Source organism: Polyodon spathula, chromosome 22 (assembly GCF_017654505.1).
Source record: "Polyodon spathula isolate WHYD16114869_AA chromosome 22, ASM1765450v1, whole genome shotgun sequence".
Lineage (NCBI taxonomy): Eukaryota > Metazoa > Chordata > Actinopteri > Acipenseriformes > Polyodontidae > Polyodon > Polyodon spathula.
The window spans coordinates 5897582-5919151 of NC_054555.1; the positions used below are offsets into that span (position 1 = coordinate 5897582).

Below are 21570 nucleotides of genomic sequence, written 5' to 3' on the forward strand. Positions count from 1 at the left end.
CTATAGCTGTACGAAAGTTGCCCTGCATGTTACAATTATGTAGTTACTACTCACAAAACATTGCAGTTCTTTCCATACTTTTTTTTTCTTCCTTTGGGACCTTTTACATTTCAATCCTATATGTACAACGTTTTAAATGACAATGTATGGAACATCTTCAAAGGCAAGTCTATCACAGTAGACCTAACCCTTGGTATTCATAGATACTTCTGAATATCAAGCAAAATCTGAACCAAAATGCCATAGGACAGTGAAAGTTGTGAACCCAGTGGTGGCAGGTATGCAGGTATAGATGACTTGCAGTTTTTCACTGAATTAGATTCCTACTTAAAGTGCATATTTTTTAAATCTGATGCACTGTGCACCACGTGGTAAATTTGGGATTATAAATCCATTGCTCTGCTTCCCAGAAATTATTGTCAGGAAATGATGAACTAACAAGTTCAATAGGTTCTGCTTTGCCAAAGCCTTCCTGTGCCCAGCCATTCGTCAGCAGCAGACTGTGAAAAAGAAGCAGGCACTCTGCTCCAACAATCACCAGATTGCAGAAGTGAGTTCTTGTCAGTTCACAACCAAACTGCCCACTCTGAGGTGCAGTCTCAGGAGATTTGATCCATCATCAACCCAATATATTGTGGTTGATCTAAATAAATCTGTCTTTCAGATCCCTAAATAGGACTCTCCCTGGCATTTTACAAACTGACATGCACCTTCAAATTTTTATAACCTCAGTACACACATTTTAATAATCTCAGTGCAATACTTGCCCTGTTGCACTGGTTGGACTATTTAAAATGGCGTCAGTTCTCAACCCAGCTGCCAGCCTTTCTATAAAGAAGAAAAAAGATGTAATGTTATCCTGGTCACCTCAAATGCGCTCATTCAAGGTTAGAAACAAGACACTTTTGTAAGATAATGTAAAATGTGGTATGCCTTGATAGATTAGACCAGATAAACTTTTTTAAAGGCAAAATAAATAAAATGCATGTTTGCTCTTTGTGTTTTGCTCATTTACCCTTACTGGGTATGTTTTTTTTTTTTGTTGTTTTTTTTTTTTTTATTAACTTTTTTTATGTAGGTTTTATCTCACCTGATAATACTTATGGCATCATTTTTGTATTAGACATTTTGCATGACTCATCTACTATAAAACATATGTTAACATTTTTTATACAACTTTTGTAACTAACTTTGGACATAACTATGTTGGAGAAGCAGCTTCGGGCTGTTTCCAGATGTTTAGTTTGCCTCGTGGTTAACTCAATGCTTCATATCAGCTTCAGGATGCAGTATTTAGTACTGCCTGATAGAAATGGCTAGCTGCTGTCAATTCCTTGGCTTTTCGGTAAATTTACAGTGACTGCTAAACAAGACTGTTTCATCATATGCCTGTGTGTGCAGATGAACTTCTTTTATTCACTAACTGGATTGACATACTCTTTAGAACCTTGTCAGCTGGAACATTAAGTAAAGAAGCTGAAATAACTGTGAAGTGAAAACCTTGACTACACTTATCAGCACTCATACAAGCTTCACTGTCGGGTATTATGATATGCATCCCTCTATGTGCTGGAAATTTATATGTACAAAGCTACAGCTTTGCACCAAGGCTACTGGAATAGTTGATAGTTTTGCAAGCAAAGTTCTGTTTTTTTTCATTTGTTTATTCATCTTTATTTTTCTTTGTAGTTGCTGCAAACTTTGTGAACAGATACGAGTTCACAAAGACACATTCAAATGCAAGTGTGGATTTTTGTTTTATTTTATCCTGGGCTTAAAGGATTGAAGCATTTTAAATAGTGAGGACTGAGTACTTGCAGTATATCCTATACCAGATATCTTAAGTAGATGTCTACTATACACTTTCTGAAGTGTATAGTTAAAGTCAATCTCGCAGCAGAAGCAGCACTTATTTACTTTATCATATAAAGCTATCCAGTGCTTAGGATCTCATGTTATTTACTTTTTAGCTGAGTAAAAGCATTTTTGGAATATTTAAATCTATTTACTACATGGTGTGAGTGTGGAGAGATAGCTCTACAATTAACACACTACAGTGCTCCGTATGTATCGCATCAGCTTATAACTAACACATGGTCACAGCTCATCGAGTTGGGCTGACAGAATGCCGCTATTACCACGTTCTTTCTGTGCCTTTTATAGCCTCGATGGGCCCGTAAATTCACCTGAATCATGAAATCACCTCTTTTACGGTTAGTTTACAGAAAGCCAAATTGATTTGAATAGTAATTTTATTCGCTTCTACCAATGTGCTTTTTATTGAGGTTTCACTAAGTTTTTTTTTTTTTTGGCAAGCTGACTGTTTATATAAAGTCTTCAATCTAATTTAATTCACAACCTTTGCAACAGAGTGCCATGTTAACAGAATTGGATTGGATTGGACAAGCAAGCAGATAAATAAATATGCACTTCTTTTTATTGTTTCTCCAAAGGGTGCCCTTGTAATTAAATGGAAATACAATGTACAATGACCTCATTACTGTCCAATCACAGAAGCATACCCAGTGTGAAAAGATATGGCGTATAGTGGATACTGTGAAATGAGTCAGCCTGTCAACCCTCTCATTTTAATAACATCTGTTTTGTTTTTTTGTTTTTATATAATACTATACTCTTTATTATATTTATAGTTTAAATTGTATGCAGGGAATCAGAGAGGCTCTTTTGGCACCCTGGTGTCTTAGTGATTTTATTAGTGCAGTGCTTTGGGAGAAGCATATATTAAAAGTAATGGCTCAAAGCCTGGACAAAAAAAACCTTCCACTGGCACAATTGAATCTAACTAAATGTTGATATAGCTGGCTCTCAACAATAAGAAATAAAGCCATATCACATCTTATTGTCTGAGAAAAAAAAGACCCAAACAGTCAAGTCCACAAGGGCGCTGGAACTAGGGGTGCTGGGGGTGCGGCAGCACCCCTAGTTTTGCATGGCTTCCATCATATACAGAGGTTACAGTTTTGTTCAATGGCTTTTAGCACCCCCCAAAAATTGTTCCTGTGCCACTACAAGTGCAATGCTATAAATCAGGTAAAGTGGGTTGTGCAAGGTGAAGATTTCATTTTGAATGTGACCACTGAAGTTTTTCTCAGTCATAATGATTTCCATTTGACCCTACCATGTTAGATCTTATGATGTTCTATTTGTCGACACAGATGGCTGAAATGACCAGACTGGAAGGTGACACACTTACTCTTCGTTGAGGGTTGAGTAATGCATCAAAGATTGTTGTGAAATTATTCATGAACACAAAGGATGTTTTAGCCTTTTCATTGTGTGAATAGTATTGACTCCTATGTTCTACATGCGGATCGTTTTAGATCAGCAGTTGATTTTGTGAACAAGGTCAAACATGTGGGCCGCAGAGCAACTGACAGTATTTACAACATAATAAAACAATTCACTGTCCGGAGAGAAAAGTAATAGTAAAGAAAGTTTTCCTCTGCTCTGGGACTGATGAAATCCATTTGAAATCAGTCTGGTTTGCTTCTATTGGCAACAAACCAAGATCAGATTGGTTTGAATCACAGCTAGGACTGGGGGCTGGCTCTTCAACTCACTCTCATGGAGAAAGTCACCTAAAGAGGTCTCTGCCAAATGGTGGGTCGTCAACCAAATATATTAGATAACTTTATAACTGGGAATCATACTGTACTAAAACAGGATACATATTGGCAATTTCTTTTAATTTTTATGTAACCTTTTAGGCGAGATTGTAGACTGCAGTTCTGGTTTGATATTGGAATGGCCAGACTTCATAACTCCAAATCACTTTGATGGAAGAAGTGATTTAATGAATATCTATTGTAAATGATGCTGAGGATTATCAATTAAATTAAAGCTGCAGAAGAAAAAACTGTTGATTAGTTCAACAATCAAGTTAGGTGCAGAAGCGAATCCCAGTCACTCCGCCTTCACTTGAAAGGAGCATGTCATGCACTAGTGGAAATATTAATAGCAATCTTTTCTACAAGCTCGCTTTAATATAGTATTGGGTGCCATCCCTGTTCCTGGCAACTCCACAGGGTCTTGACCCATGGGTAACTCCCCACATTATTTACTTGTCACAGTGATTTATCCGCTTCCTTTTTCTGAGCTTGTGTGGTGGGACCAGGTGGAAATAACTGGTGCTTTAATTATCCATGTGACTTTGGGGAATGTGACCGGTGGTTTGGGTGTGGGGTCTATGGGAACACAGGTAGTTCTGGAACACTATGTATTCTCTCTTCTCTTCTGTGACCCTAGCTTTAGGGAAGGAAGGTGTTAAATGTGAGCTCATGTCAGCTTCCACACTGGCCTTGTGACGGGCAGATCGAGTTTCAAGCCTTTTGTTTAATGGCTTTGGGAAAGCACGCCCCTGCTTTGCTGCATGGGAATCAAGTCAAGTCAGCTTTTGCTGCGGCTGGATCCAGTGGTCAGTTGACTGACGCCTTCCCAGTTAACCTTTTACCGGAATGTGTACTTACATAACCATGTGATCTTTCAGTTTACAAAGTCAACAATCTTTAATGCATGATGGAAAGTGTAGTAAAGGGGAAAGTGTGTAAATATATTACAAATAAGTCACCGTCCTTTAAATTAACCACTATTCTATTACGTGCTATTGTGGGTTTATTGACAGCATTTATTTTACAGATGTAGAACAAAATGTATGTCAGTTCTGTGTACAATAGCTCGTAGATATTCAGTTTCCAGTGTTGATGGTGTCCAAGTATTTAAATAATATTAATCTTACATTTTCAGCAATAGCAGATGTGTTAATGTAACATTTATAATTAACTGTGCATGTAATGAAGATATTTGTGATTGCGGCTGAAAATTAAGCAAAAACATCTGGCCTGCCTTGAACTTGGTTATGTTTACACGCTCAAGCTTTATGGTTATAGCAGTTATTTTAGCTTTAATGAGTATTATATGGAACACAATTAAAATTTTATATATTTAAACAATAGAGCCCAGAACATTTGGTAGCTGACTGTTTGGTACCATTATGCTTTTCTTCTGTGGTGCTTTTCTAAAGATAGACATCACATCTTGAAAGTTACGTGATCAAAACAGTGTGATCAAAATTAGTGTTTCTAATATATTTGCTCTATTAACCAATATACTGTATTATACAATGTTTTTTTCAATATATTGCAATACATTATATTTCCCTTTTGTGTATTGATACAACACAGCATTGGTGATTTCTTATCATTAGGCATAATGCCTTATTCGCTTACATAATGAAACAGACAAAGGTGTACACAGAGAGATCAGTGGTGCTGCTGTTTACATGTAAGTAATTATTTAACCCTGACACAGATATGTTAGCTCCATTGAGCCGGAATCTACCATTAGCATTGCTTTGAGAGGCCAGGGACAAGGGAATCGGGAACTGGAAAAGCAACAAGAATAACGAAAGGAACAATAATAATAAAAAAAGCAGGACAATTAACATTGAAAACTAGTTGGAACAAGAAGCAAATAACTTGAAAACAGCTAACCTCACCCCCAGGGACACTGTGAGGTGCAAGGCATAGCTAGGGTTCAGTGAACACCCAAGAGACTGGATTATACAGGTTTGCACTACAAGCAGCTCCTGGTAACCAAGGTATTGCCTCTTGAACATTTCAGAGGCCACCATTTTGAATAAAAAGACTATGGAATGGAAGTCACTATCATTCTTATAAGGCCCTTCACGGATTAGGGCTATCCTATCTCCAAGTACTACCAACTCCTTTTCCTAGTCGTTCTTTGAGATCAGAAAATGCAGAACTTTTAATTTTTCCAAAACGTTGTCTTAAAACAGCTGGAGCCAAGCTTTTTGCTGTTGTGCTCCTTGGTTGTGGAACTCTATTCCAATTATCATTAGGCAGGCTGAAACACTGGATTCTTTTAAATCTAAATTGAAAACATGCTTTTTTTAAATGTGCTTTTAAACAGTTGGTTATAACTGGAGTGTATTGTATACATGAGCTGTTTTATTTTGTTTTTAACTTTGTACAGCACTCTGGGATGCCTTGGCTTGAAGGGCGCTATATAAAAATACATTTCAGTTCAGTGTTACTGGTGTAGTGCATTTCCTTTTGAATTTGTTCACAGCAAAATCAGTCCATTTGTTATTTGTTAATAGTTGAGCTTCTGTAACAGGATCATACTATAACCTATAAACAAATATGTCCTGTTGGACATGCCCCACATATTACAAATCGTGAGATGTTTGCCAGCCAAAATAGGAAACACTTCAATAAATTACTGGTGAATACAGCTAAATAGCACCAATGTACACAGGTGAATGCAAGTCAAAGTTTTTTTTATTGAATTCCCAAAGTCGATTAAAGATGTGCGACCAGCAATTGCATGAGCTGGGGAAAAACACCAAGAGCGACATACAGAGCCCCTTAACCCTCCTATTAGGTTTCGGGTCTATGACCCGACTCTAGTTTCCAATTAGCTTAAATGCTATTTTTCTTTTCATTCTCTGTATACTATTTTATGACTTTTCCTAAGTTGGGGTCATTATCTTATACACAGTAAACAGAACCTTTGAGATGTTTATATCAGGTCATGTATACAAATAAGATGTTTTCGGGTCACTGTGACCCGTGTCTTTTATCTAGTAGATTTGTGTGTAGGAATAAAACAAACTTCTTTAATTTGTTATTTTATTACTATATTTGTATTATTATTTCTGAAAATGGCTGCACCTGTCTGGAGATATTTATAAACAAAAGAAAACAAACAATATATATCTATAAGGCAGAGCCTAATTTTCTCTGTCAGTGTTGCAGCAGCATCTCACTGGTAAAGTCATTCCAAAATGAAGAGCTCTCAGGTTGGCAGTCAAAGAAGTTTTATCACAGCTCCTGGACTAAAACAGCATAAAAGAGTAAAACCTTTGCAAATAAAAACATTTAATCAATTTATGGTTCTTTAAATTAGTTTGAAATTGCACTGGGTCAGTATGACCTAAAACATAAAAGATGTACCTAAATTCTGACCATAATAGGAGGGTTAAATATACATCACCTATCTACTCAAACTATTCAGTTTTTTGACCACCCATTTCCAGTTCAATGATCCGAACAACTGGCGTCTGTTTTTTAAATGCTGTACTGAACATTACTAGGTACTGTGGTTGACAGTTGTCTGAAGCCTATCATTCCTTAGACACATGTAGAAATGGGAAACATATACCATTACTGATTACACGATAGCTGGATATCATTTCCTAACCTAAGACTATTGCTTATCCTGTGCATGTCGGTGTGCGCTGACTTTGACATTATGGGCTATATTTCTAAAGTATTAGATGGCTGATAAATTCACTGTGGTCAATTTATCATTTGAATCACAATCTTCCCCAGTTTCATTTACACTGCCTTCATTTAATTACTTGTATACATAAATATATGATTTTATGCTAACTTTTGTTGAAGAGAACTACAAGATTTTAATGTAACAGTACCCAGAGACTAGTGCAATACAGGTGCCAGAGCGCTGGATTGTAGTTTTGTGCTTTTAATAGCATGCTGTAGGTGTGGTACGGCACAGCAGATCCTTTCATTGTTTCGCACTATATGTTTCTCCAGTGATTCAACATCCCTGACAGCTTCTTCAGGCAGTTCCTGCTTTCTCTCTTCACGTGGTGTTAAGGGTGACGTTTTGAAGGACTTACTGGCAACACTGTGCTCTGCAACAAGTCAGTTCCTTAAATCAGTCACAGCTCTGGGGCTTCACATTTAAACCAACAATGGGAAATCAGCTCTTTGATCTACACAGTGCTGGAGGAGGAATTCCTATCCCTGTCATACAATATCAAAGAGTTACATTTCTGCACTGCTATAGCAAAACATTGTTATAAGAACTATAAACCTTATAATTACCTTGTAACATGACATGAGGATTTACTCAAGTAATGTGCTAATTAAAATGCTAAAGTGTTATGAAGTGATAATTATAGGGCACATTAAGTGTACAAGATGACACAGTCTTCTGAGAGGGACCGTTGCCTGCAAGTACACTAGATGCATCCTCTAGTTGTAATACGTCATGTGCTCTAATAATAATAATAATAATAATAATAATAATAATAATAATAATACTGAATAACCAGATAACCAGGTGTACCTGTCTCATAGATTCCCAGAACATCTGTTGGAACGTCTCTTCTTTATGATTAGTGATTATTAATCATTGAAAATTGCTCAGAAATTTTGAAGCACATGCTTCAGAAACAGCTTCTCATCCAGGAGCATCTAATCTACACCTAAATCTAATCCTAACCTTGAATCAAAATGTAACCCCAAACCTTCAAAATGATGATATTCAGTCCCCCAGCAGTACAACTGAAAGAGGAGTGGTGGGTCACAGGATATGAATTTACAAGACGGTTGCCCACAGGATATTTAGGAATCTATAAAACAGGATTAACAAGGATTGCTGGGCTTGTTATTGCAGTGATCTGAAGGAACTTGGAACAGGTTTGAAGATCTGAATGTGCAATTTCATGGGAGAGGCTGCGATGAGATGGTACATGTTTAACATCAGTCAATGACGTTAGTCTTTAAATGAAGACTCTGCTGTATATGTATAGACACAGCCTTGTCAAAATGATGAAATCATGATATAAGGTGTTACATAGAAGGTGTGGCACACAGGACTGGCTGATTTCTGTATCCACACTTCTACAGAGGTATTTTCATCCCATAATCATGCCTCAACTACAGTTTGGGCTCAGTAAGGGGCTGCATATCATGTTCTGAGCTCTTCCTATGTTATTTATTAACCTTGATTTATCTTTAAAGTTCTGTTGATAATAAATCTGTATTTTACTGGGACCCAGATTAATATGTCTACTTCATATTCATTTTACACAGCTCTTACACAGCTTATAGAGGTCTAGAGGACCACATGACATGTGCAAGTGACATCATGCATACACTGCAGACAGTATAGCTTAAATAATTACATTTCAGGTTATGACAGATACATAACTTAATACAATATTATAAATGTTACTTAGCAGCCATTTGTGTAGGTGTGACATTATTCAAACATTCAAATAAAATCATGCAAGTACTTGCAAAATAGAGTCACTCCAAAGCTATTTCCACACCACCCTCATTCTTTGTCTTTGTGGGGCCCAACTGTAATAAAAGTTTCGAAATAATTATACAGGTCCCATGTAAAAAGTGTATTTGCTGTAAATTTCGTGAACAACCATTTCTGCAAGGATGTCTGGTAAAATGCACATGTCTCTACTTACAATGTTAAAAACACTTTTTCACAAAGTTCAGCAAAAATATGCGGTCTGTATTAATACTACCGCCTTAAAAAGAATAAACCTAATTTCAAACTTCATTGCATTGTACGAGGTTCGAAATCTGAGATTAAAAAATAATGCGAGAACAGCGTGCATTGAAACCTTGATATTGCCATTCTCTTCGTTAACAATCGAGTTGGCTAAATGAGAGGATGGCATGTTATTTTTAAGAGTGAGAATCGGTTATTATAAGTGAATCAATCACCCGAGGAAAAAGCTTCTGCCACTGCTTACGTTATTAGACGCCTGCAAAGGTGACACAATTGTAAGCCTATTGTACTAATTAATGCTAAAGAGCCATTTAGAAGTAGTCATGCCAGCAACCTTAAGCACCTTTACCTTCATTGGTGCTTTAGGTGTTATGCAGTATTACGCGGTTTTAACATGAGGCTTTCAAGGGCTAAGATGACATGTAGGAATGCAGCATAATGGCTGACTGACTGAGAATGTGTCAATGGCTTGAGGTGTATCTAATGCAGCATCTGATTTTTTTTTTTTTTTTTTTTAATAATTCAAAATAATGATTTGTATGCAACTGGATTATAATTGGGGTTTAAGAATCAGCAGTATGTAAATGAGTTTTAAAACCAGCTCTTGTACAGTATTTAGCCCTGTTTGTATGAAGGGGCAGAAGGTGAATGTTAGTTTGAAAGGACAAATAATCTCAGGGACCTTGCTGTCTATTCAATTGCTCTATCACTGGTAGATCAGAATACTGCCACTGAGATAATATAGAGACTACCGATACAGTCAAACATGTAACAGTGCATGCATGTTTGCGTTTCAATATTGGAAATAGCAGGGAGAGTCTTTTTAGTGATTTAAAGGAGGGCAGTGTTTAGACCAATTGAATACATCTCCTTGTCTTTTGTGCTGCTGTGCCCAATCTGAGGTTGAATGTTTGCTCCCAGTTTAACATGGGGAAAGTGAGAAGTGCTGCACAACCTCCTTCGTGAATGATGTTCCTTCTACTTGTTCAGGTAACCCAAAAATGCAGCCAGTAATGTGAAGAGAGTTCTGGTTTATGTATTTCACTGACTGGGCAGATTCACATGGCCTCATAATGTTTAAGCAAGTTTAGGTTCAATGGACTACTTTTATCAACGCATTCGAATTTCTGTGAAATGTCAAATTCAAGGGATGAATTCCAAGCCAAGCAACATGTGAGGATTTAATCCAAAATAAACAGCAGAAAGGAACCAACCACCCATGTCAGTACTAGGCTTTGTGTTGCCACGTACATAACCCCGAATGCGTTTGTATTTGTAAGGCAAGCTAAAATGTGCATTAGATTAGTCTTAATTGGACTTAATTCACCATCAATTAACATAATAGCTTTTTTTTAATTGGATATGCTGTTTTTTTCTTCAGAAAATATTAAAAGAAATAATGCTAAGGCGTCAACTCCCCTGCAAACCTAAATATAATATACAACTTGTATGAAAAACATTTATTTTCACCTGCCAAAGTGAAAAAGCAGCTGAAAACAAGGGGTTAACTTCTGCAATTCAGGGGGTATTTAAATAGTATGTCCAGGTGAGCAATTATTTCCTCTATATTTAAAATTATATTTATAAAAGTAAATAATATGGGTGCAACTGGGTTACAACAGAGTTCAGAATTGCAATTGCTAATAATTGTAACGTGCTTGCTACTTCTGTGTAGTTACACATACTATAAATGTATAATAATGAAATAGTATGCAAATTGTTTAATCATAACATAAACATATAGATTGCTGAGAAAAAAAAATCGGGTAGTTAAATCAATTAAATGTCAAGTATGAGGCTTGCCATAAACCCGTCAAGTGGGCATACGTCTGTCTGGCTCATCCGCTGCAGTAAATGTGCGACTGCAGGAGTCTGCGGCTTCAGGCCATCGCTGATTGGTCAGCTCTGAGGGTGTGTTCTTCAAGGGGCACTCAACTTTTGGCTCGTTTACTATCTGCGGCGACCTGACAATGTATTAATTCCATTTCACAGGGGAATTATATTTATAAATATATATATATATATATATATATATATATATATATATATATATATATATATATATATGGAGAGAGAGAGAGAGAGAGAGAGAGAGAGAGATCGATCGATCGATCGATCGATCGATAGATAGATAGATAGATAGATAGATAGATAGATAGATAGATTTAAACATTGTTAACTTGTTTCTTTCAAAATTTTCGCTTAAAAAGCTTGTCTCCAACTAATTTCACGAGTCTTCCTCTGTTTTCTTAAATGCACAAACCCGCTGCATTGAAAGAGTCCATTCCCAAGTTAACATTGGAGGCTTGTTGCTAAGGAAGTGACGTCAGTGTGACTTGCAACAGCCACAACTCAAATAAACTAAAATATAATCAGTAAGTATATATACTTATTGTGTATATACACACACATTGCACATTATTGTGCAATGTGTGTGTACATGGTAACAGTACGATATTAATCCTTTGTTTTTAATTGTTTTGTATATTTTGTTTGGATGTGTATCGTGTAGTACTTAACAGTACTGTTAAAATTAACTGTTTTAATTAATTGTATATTGCAGCTAAGGGTTAAACTCGGATTATTCTTCAGCAATGTGCAGCCCGCTGTACACATTAGGTTAAACTAGTTTTCTGGATATGCGGCCCGTGATAGACGTTTGGTTGCGCACCTTTGAGACATTCCTCAGCAAAAATGTCGTCATATGCTTCAGCGTCAGGGTTAAACAACGAGACATATTTCATAACTTGAAGTGCATTAAAAGCTAATAGATGCTTTTACAGCACAATATATATATGTATATATATATATATATATATATATATATATATATATATATATATATATATATATATATATATATACATGTTTAATATATCTTAATAGATCTACGTTGACTTTTACTAAAAAAATTTTTTTTTTAATTACTTCACATATATATGCAGGGGAGGGGGGGGGGGGGGGGGGGTTTGGGGGGGGCAGCTATGTACGTTTTTGCCATCTGTTTCACATTTGAATGTACATTTGTCAGAAGATAGGGCTATAGGTCTGAAGCATAATTTGTCAAAATCACGATAATACCCTACAATATGAATATGACTGGACGCAAAGTACTGCTAACTAACTGGTGTGTGTTTTATAATGGTCATTATTCCAAAACAGATATTACAATGGTATATATTTCCCTTACAAAAAAATACTATACTGCAAGAATACTTGTGCCAAAATAGTCTAGTTTTGGTATACTATTAGTACTATTATACTATCATATTTTGGCACAAGTATACTTTAGTATAGCAAGATAAATGTATATTATTCGATACTTGGCTAGATTTACCACATACCCTTATTGGACTGTATACTTTATTTTGTCATGTATAATTAACTGTTTGCTGCAACTCATGTGGAGGCAAAAAGTGTCTAGTGGTTGTATCACAATGACATTTGTAACGTCTACAACGTTATGTGAACAAGTGTTAAAAATGAGCAAAACAGCCAACGATCATCCCATCAATGATGTTGTGTCGATATGTTAATCTAACATCAACCATTTTACTTGCAAATAAATTATTCCACAATCTTATTTTATGTTTTATAATAACATGACTTGCTTTGTTGATTGACAAAAGGGATGAGTATGACCCAGCCCAAATATTGATATCAAACACATTTATATAAAATGTAAATGCTTCAAAGTGGAGTTTCTAGATCTAAAAAAGTGAGTGAGTTGACCGGGATTTGTGGCTTGTTATTCACATTTATTAGAGTGTATTGCCCTTAACGTAAATGAATCCTTTGCAGGGAGAAAGCTATTTTTACAGCCTGTCCTGTAGTGAATGGGATGCATTGACTGCCTGGTCATGGAGTGCCCTGCTTGGCACGTTCTTGGTGTCACGTGATGTCTGAATGTTGTATTCTCGTCTTTGTGGGACGATGTGCTGAGCGGAACAGCTGCCATTCCAAAGAGATGGGTGACGGATGTAACTCATGCCAAGAATTGCAGCGGTGCCCCTTTTTTATTGCGAACTTGCCAACATTGACTGTCACACTACAATGAAGGGCACAGATGATGCATCTTTTTCTCAAACATTTTCTGTTACATAATGAATACCACACGATCGTTTCTTTAGACTGCAGAACACACACACGCAGCTTCTGCTGCGGCGGGGGCGTGGGGGCAAAGAGGGCAAGTCCCACCCACTCTCAGTAGTGGGGGGCGGGGGATACATGGATTTGTCCAGTCTAGTCCCCGTCACCTCGTCCCCCTTTCACAGCCCCTTAACAATATTTGTTAATGGTTTTATGATTCAGAATGGTTAACTTGTTTTGTTGGGACTGGAACGCACCAGATTCTCCATCCCTCCTTACACAATGACCTAGACCTGTAAGACTAGTGTAATTTGGACCCGATACACAACTTGTTTCCAACTTGTATCTCGATAGCTACAATACATATGAAACCTGTTTAGATAGTGGTGATAAACAGTTTAATAACGAACTGTATACATCAAGACATAGAGTAGATGTATTTATTTTAATACAGGGTCGGCACTATTGACTACTTAGAAACATGATGCTGTAGATTAATTAATTAATTAATGCAATTAATTAATTAGTTGGTAGCAAAAGGAATTTAAGCATCGCTTTGCTGCAAAATACAAAACAAAATCCAGCGCCATTTGCCAATATTACACACACACACACACACACACATTTTCGTCATTATTATTACAGATTGTACAAAGAACATTGTCTGGTGGACATGACTAGAGTAATTTTGCTGTGGGTTTGCATCATTTTCAGATTAGGTACTATAGTCGTGCACATACATTAAGCAAATACACCATTGAAAGAGGTATTGTATACACACACACACACACACACACACACACACACACACACGTATTTTTATTTACTATACATAACTCCAGTCAGACAAAACTCCACATAGGGGGTGAAAGTCGACAACAAACGAAATATGTTGGCACTTTTCGTTTTTTTGTTTTTCTTTTTAAGGCATTTTCAGTTCTTAAAAAGATGTTTTACAAATAGTTTTTTTCAGAAGTTACTATCTTTTTGGAGACATTTTCTCAAATTCTGTCCCCCCACCACACACACGCTGATACCCCTGTGTCATAGACGTTGTACCAATCACTGACTATTTACCAATACCGTATAGTTAAAATAACGATACTTTTACAATGAGCAACAAATCATAGAAAAGTGTTACGCATTCAAGTGGAGTCTTCATGTTAATGAAATATTATATTACATTCAAACTTATTGAGAAATTCGAGAGGTAACAATTAACACTGATTCAAATGTATATATAATAGAATATAAAACACCGTTGGACAATCAAATTACCAATCAAAGAAGTATTGTATACAAACATTTGTAAAAATTTCACCGCCCCCTGCCCTAGTTGAGAAAGTTTGGAATGCAAGTATTTTGCGATTGGTCTGGAGAACTTTCAGATCAGCCACGCCCCTTAAACTTGAATATGGATGCTTCTCTTTGTGATTGGTCAAGAGCTCCGAATGACAACACCTGCTTTACTCCTTCATTCAAACTGACACCAGAGCTTTGGAAATATAGGCAGCATCTCTTACAGTCCTAGTCACTTTTCAGCACTACATTGCACAGCGACTATTTCACGGCTGGCTAATGTAAGCAGTGGTAAATTAAAACAAGGCAAAAAAAAAAAAAAAAAAAAAAGATCTTTTAAAAAATCTACTAGTTTATATCTAAACTATGCAAGCAGAAATGTTGGTTACATTAGCAACAGTCCTGCTGACTTTCACGGTCATTGATCAGGTGGCGGGGGTGGATGTTACAGATCTTCCAGATAACCAGCAAGACAGGGAAAAACTCTCCAGCCAGCAAAAAGGACGCCTTTCTCTGCAGAATACAGGTAAGGCTACAGCAATGTACCATTGGTGCGGCTCAAATGTGTGATTGTAGTGCTTGGCTCACTCGGGTTTAATATTAAACGATAGGCTGTCCAGGACCTTGGATGCTGGAGGCATTTTACTGCTAGTATTGTATGCGCTAGCACGTGTTTTGCAAATTGATGTTTTGTAATAGATCTGTATCGCTTTAAAAATGCTAAATATTGTACAACATATTTGCATAGACCACTTAGCTTTTAACAAATAGTAAGAAAAGAAAACCGATGCAAACTCCCCATCAAGCATGCAATATATGGCTAGCTACTAAGAAGAAATATCAAGAATCCCGAATATCTGATATATTAACTATTCAGTTGATTGTATAGATGGCTGAATCTGCAGACTGCAGTTCATCCGCAATACCTATATGACTATGTCACAGTATTACAAGTTTAAAGTCTTTGAAAGTTGGCTGATCTCATTTTCGGGTAATTCATACAATGCGGAATGATGCAATAACCCAAGGACAGCTGCACGCGTCCCATGATTTGATCCCCTTTGTATTGCCTATAGAGATCCTGCTTGGCTTAAACCAACTGGAGCTGTTCCAAAATCCGCAGAATCCATTTGTGAACAAATTAATTAGGATTTAACCGTGCGCGTTCCGTCTCCAAAACCCACCAAAACGATCCGAAATGCACGATCGCTCATTAGAGGCTTCCCACATGTGAATTACACCGCTGTGCTATTCACAGCACGTTGGGGCCAACTCGTGCTATCCAAGCACATTCCCGTTCATATGCCAACACAAGCAAAGCGGCTCATTTTCCGGCACAGAAGAAATTAAAGCTGTACTCTATACTCTCTTTCACAGAGGACCTTTTTGTTGATTAGAATGATTTTTAAATCCACAAGCCAGCCCAGAAATCCTAATTTTCTTTGGCTCATGTTTTACTCTGCTCGTGTCTGTAAAACTATATGTTTATAACCTAAACAAAATCATACTTTTAAACGATTGTGAAATATCTAAATACGTTTCTTCAGGGTTTTTTTTTTTTTTTTTTTTTTTCCTGGGGATTATTTTAAGAATTGGCTGTTTCTTCACCAGGCTCAAAATGAATATTTTTGCACACAATAAAAACTATAACCTTTTGATTTTTTTACAGCTGTTTTTTTGGAGGTTTGGTTTATTTATTATTGTATTTCTATAAAATGTAATAAAGTCGTATTTAAATTCACATTTACAAATACAAGCACCCCATCATCCGATCGCGATTAAACTGATTAGTTCGCCCACAGCGATTTACAATCAATTTCTCAAATGCTTAATTTGAATGTATCAGTGGCTTTGTATATACAAGTTCTTACAACGTCTTTTCTTATGCTTAGGGCGCTTGAATAGTTCATGTCAGCCGTACTCTAGGCTGCGGCAGAGTGCACACGGCGTCAGCAGCCATGTGTATGTCATTTCAGAAATTATCTTTTTCTCACGCCTTCATCTCTCTCCGACCAACCGTGTTTCTGTAAATAATGGTAAAGTAGTATCAGATGCACCAGCTCTCAAGGGCCCTGGACGTCATAGTGTTGATACAACACTGCAAAGCAAAGCCCTTATAAAAGTGAACATCCATGACACACAAAATATGCTTTTGGGCTTCAGCATAGTACAGTATGTTTAGTTACATGAAACACAAGGGTATAGATTCTGAAGTTACATTCCAATTCATATATGTTTGAATTGAGTTATGTTACTTACAGTGCTATATCATGCTGAATCTAAATTACCACCTGGCTCTGGGGCTGGGATAATCTGTTGATGCGTTCAGATATAATCATGGATAAATAAATAGGTAAGTGCATTGTTATAGGAATAAAACTGTATGATTTTACAATACATGGTGGCAATCTAATCCAAGTTACTGCATCTGAACAGTGATGCAATCAGCAGTTCATGATATGAATCCCACAAGTCCTCAAATGAACAGCTTTACCTGAAAGGTATGAGTTTTAATGTATTGGTGAGTGTCTAATTGCAACCCTCCTGCCCTTTTTTCTAGCTGAGATACAGCACTGCCTGGTCAGTGCTGGCGACGTTGGATGTGGCGTTTTTGAGTGTTTTGAAAACAACTCCTGTGAAATCCAAGGGCTGCATGAGATATGCATGAATTTTCTCCACAGTGCAGGAAAGTTTGATGCACAGGTAAACAAGCATCTATTACTTTGTCCAGATGTTATTGCGGAGATTTGATAATTGCATGGCACAGACCACAAAGTATACATTGCAATAAGATCAATGCAAACGCGTTTCATACAGCTGCTACAGTTGGGTGCACTATAAGCCATGCCAAGTTGCAAGGAAGAAAAAAAAAAACGAAAAAAAAAACATGATGCTCAACTTCCCCGACACTGCCATGGCCAATACAGCCTATCTTCTAACAATTCAATATTTGGGTGTTTTGTGCATATTCACTGATTCCTTTTTAGGTGTTATTATCCTCTGCAGCTGTCATCTTCCCCAATCAGTTGCTAGCTGTGATGTTTAGGTGGTTTGAAACAGTGGTCTTTGATTTTGTTCTGGTTGCAGCTTGCAGCTGTAGCATTCTGTCTATCTAACATCTGGATGTTATATGTTTTATACACTGCACAGTTTTGTGCTTCTAGCAGTCAATAAAGACCCTGCAGTCACACCTGCTTAGCAGTTCCAACAGTTCACAGTTTGTTCCATCAGGAATGCTGGGTATCATGAGCCTTTGGGTGCACATTTCAAGCCATAAGGAGGCTGCCGAGCCATGCCGAGTGAGACCATTGTGAAAATCTTTTGGCATGCTGGCCTGCTGTTGATAAAAATAAAAAGTATGAATTGAATTGCATTATTATTTTATTTTTTTTTTAATCTTCCCAGGGTAAGTCATTCATCAAAGATGCGCTCAGATGCATGGCTCATGGTCTGAGACAAAAATTTAGCTGCATCAGCCGCAAGTGCCTGGCCATCAAGGAGATGGTGGTTCAGCTGCAGAGAGAGTGCTACCTCAAGCATAACCTGTGCTCTGCAGCGAAGGAGAACGTCATTGTCATGGTCGAGATGATCCGCTTTCAAGACCTGATTCTGAAGGGGTAGGTGTCTGACTTGAATGTTTAGAAAACAAGTGAGCATGTTAGTGAATCCATAGTCCTTGAGCAGCCATGTAAGCAGGTATGACCATGTCTAAATTCCACCTCTGATTTTCAGCTCTCTTTGTTTTTGTGAAATGAATACCGGTCAGGAAAATAATGAGCTGAACTGAATCAGAAAGGCAGCTGTTATGAAAGTGAAATCAGGGCTTTCATTACAACATATTCTGTCTCGTTGGCCGGCAGCACCATTTTTTCATTGGTGAATTTTTAAAATACCTCTACCTTTTCTGCTATGATAACTATTCACGCTTCAGCCTCTTATCCAATGTGTGATGAAATGTGGTTTTGACATTTTTAGCACAAGTTATTGAGAGTATTAGAATCTGTGGGTATAGGACAGTGTCTGTATTTCACTTTCACATTTTGACATGTGCATACTGTATATAGGTCATGGTAATTTACTTTCTCATGACACTAATAGCTCTATCTTTGTATTTTACGCACAGGGCAGAGAAGCATTATGCTGTTTTGAAATAGCAGTATGGTACCCACCTACATCATTTTCAGAACTGTCTAGGTTCAGAGTCACACCTCAACCCAAGTAGTCTTCAACACAAAGTAGACATGAGAGGAAAATAAATGTCACAGTTATTGCTGTAACTGAATTTGCAAGGAAAACAACCCAATCGAATTAAGTTAGTTCATTTCCCTCAAAAGAATACACATAACTGCCACGTGTCTGGAACATGTCTCCAGAAACGTAGCTGCTGTGACTGAGGTGATTGTTCTCCAGACGTGTTGCGTTGAAGTAACACTTCAAGTTAAATTAACTTCAAGGAGGACTTACAGTTGCAGCCTAGGGTGCCACTCGGCGGAGACTGAATTCAGAGAGAATTGAATTTCAGACATACAATCACACTGGTATTTCTTGATATTGTTAAACTATAAGGTCTGGTTGCTGGTTGAGAACTAGTGTGTGGTTTCGGTTTGTTGGTATGTAGAGAGTTAAGTGGAAAGTGAATGTGGGCGGCTATTGGGAGTTACTGGACTGGTCCAAAGCATCCTATAACCACAGGCTTATTTCTGGTTTACTTCATTCAAAGGGTAGACCACACCATTAGCCACAGTTATTTATCTTGTATTGATGTTTATTTCCATCTCACTGCAAAAGAGACTCTTCCAGAAACAGGACCACACTCCGCGTTTAGGCCACCAAGCATTCCTTCAGATTGTGGTCTCTTGTTTGAATGATTAAGACCTTGCTCCTATATTATCATGAAAGTTTGGTCAGCGGATCTATCTTGGTTAGTTTTTGTATAATTTTTTTTACTCATAAGCTTGTTTTAATGACTGTTGTAGACTGCCCAGTTAGTCAAAAATATATATTTTTTTTGCATCAATGCAAAATGATTATGTCTGAAAGAAGACAGTTTCTTTCCTTACTTTAATTTGATGAGTGTAATAAGATACATCAGATTATTCATTTAAATTCTGAAACAATGTTCAAACATGCAAAACCCGTGTTCGTTTAGCGCTGTAAGTCTTCAACACTGTAACGAGCTTGTAATATAATTTGTAATTACAGTGCATGTGTTGGAAAGATTGATTACAGTCATTGAAAACAAGGTGTTGCAAGATTATTCAATGTGTGCTTCTTTCATAATTTCAGGCCATACGTGGAGCTGGTGAACATCCTGCTGAGCTGTGGCGAGGAGGTGAAGGAGGCCATCACCCGGAGTGTGCGTGTCCAGTGTGAGCAGAACTGGGGCGCTCTGTGTGACAGCTTGGGCTTCTGTGCATTCAGCAAGCAGGGAGAGCAGGCTGCAGCAACCCGGGCCCCGGAGAAGAGGCACGGAGAAGGCAGCAGTAAGGGTGGCAGTAGAGACCCCACTGACCCGAGCCGTCAGCACCCTGAACCTGAGCGAGACCACACCAGAACCTCCAGAGGAGACAAAGAGAAAGGCAGCAAGGTCCACCTGAACGCTCACACGCGGGTTCGGTCCAGCAGTCAGAGTTCAAGACGTCTCAGCGGGGAAACCGACATCGCAGATGAAGAAGACCCTTTAACGACAGACATCAGGAGGTGAAGGACAAAGACGCCGATTCCACCAGAACTTTTCAACATTTTTTTTTTTTTTTTTTTTTTAAACACAAAAACTCAGATTTCCCATCAATGGACATTCCAAAATCATATACCAGAAAGCTGTGGGTTTTGTGTGGTGCAGTGCAGTATGAATGGCCTGGTTATTTTCAGTCCATTTCCAGATATTCTCTTTTCTTTTAAATCATATAACATTATATTATTATTATTATTATTATTATTATTATTATTTATTTCCTTCTTTACCTTTACCTTTACATTTTTTTAAACTATATGTATCCAAGCATTGATAGAATTTTGGTTAATGCTTCTTGTAGTTAAAATTTTCTTTTGAATAGCGCAGGTTTGTCAGTAGATATGTATCATATGTGTTATGTCAGTATATAACTTGAGATCTGTTTGTATATTAATTATATATTTGATTGAAAACCAACTGCACTGGTTTTTAGTCCCGTTTTGGCACATATAAGATAGTGCACAAGGGTCCTGGCATAAATAAGAAGACTCAGTTAAACAAAATTGATTTTTTGCCAGAGGAAAAGTTTGAAAATAGTTCAGTATAATAGTTCTACGCTGGCATTTCCCCCCCAACTGTCCTTAATTCGCTGTCTGATATTAACATGATCAGTTGCAAACAATACATAATTATCAAGTGTCATTGAAACAAACTGTTTTTTTGTTTTGTTTTACTATATATATATATATATATATATGATATATATATATAATATATAGATATATATATATATATATATAATTTCAGATTCAGGGAAACAATAGGTCAAATCGTATCAGGGAAACAATAGTCAAAAGGTATAGCATACTTTACTTGAAACATTTTTTTTCCTTTTATTAAAACAAGGTTGTTTTTTATATTATTGGTAGCACCTCCACACCCCCCTGTCCTAACTGAACCAGAATAAACTGTCTCTAGAGGTGTTTACTGTTCAATACCAGCAAAGTAAAATAACCTATGGATCAGCTTCTGGAATTATGTTATGCCTGTATGAGGCACTTCATGAGTTCTATTATTCAAAATGTGATATTTACCAAGGCCATTCCTAGAATTGCACTAGGAGAAGGCAGGAAAGTGTGTCTACTGACACTGGTATTCTTTTGGTCTTTCCAATTTTCTTCTTTTCA

General features: G+C 37.2%; 1 protein-coding gene across 1 annotated transcript; it reads left to right on the top strand.

Moving 5' to 3' along the window:
• Window positions 1-14838: 14838 nt before the first annotated feature.
• Window positions 14839-20469, top strand: LOC121297132 (stanniocalcin-2-like). Its single transcript, XM_041223201.1, has 4 exons — window positions 14839-15235; window positions 17270-17412; window positions 18115-18326; window positions 19996-20469. The coding sequence occupies exons 1-4, from the start codon at window positions 15076-15078 to the stop codon at window positions 20411-20413; spliced, it is 933 nt and encodes a 310-aa protein (XP_041079135.1). The 5' UTR covers window positions 14839-15075; the 3' UTR covers window positions 20414-20469.
• Window positions 20470-21570: the final 1101 nt, after the last annotated feature.

Bases quoted from the DNA above. Each gene is read 5' to 3' on its own strand.
- LOC121297132 (XM_041223201.1), top strand. From the start codon at position 15,076: ATGCAAGCAGAAATGTTGGTTACATTAGCAACAGTCCTGCTGACTTTC. The intron at 17,413-18,114 runs GTAAACAAGCAT...TAATCTTCCCAG, and splicing joins CAGGAAAGTTTGATGCACAG to GGTAAGTCATTCATCAAAGA. The intron at 18,327-19,995 runs GTAGGTGTCTGA...TCATAATTTCAG, and splicing joins CAAGACCTGATTCTGAAGGG to GCCATACGTGGAGCTGGTGA.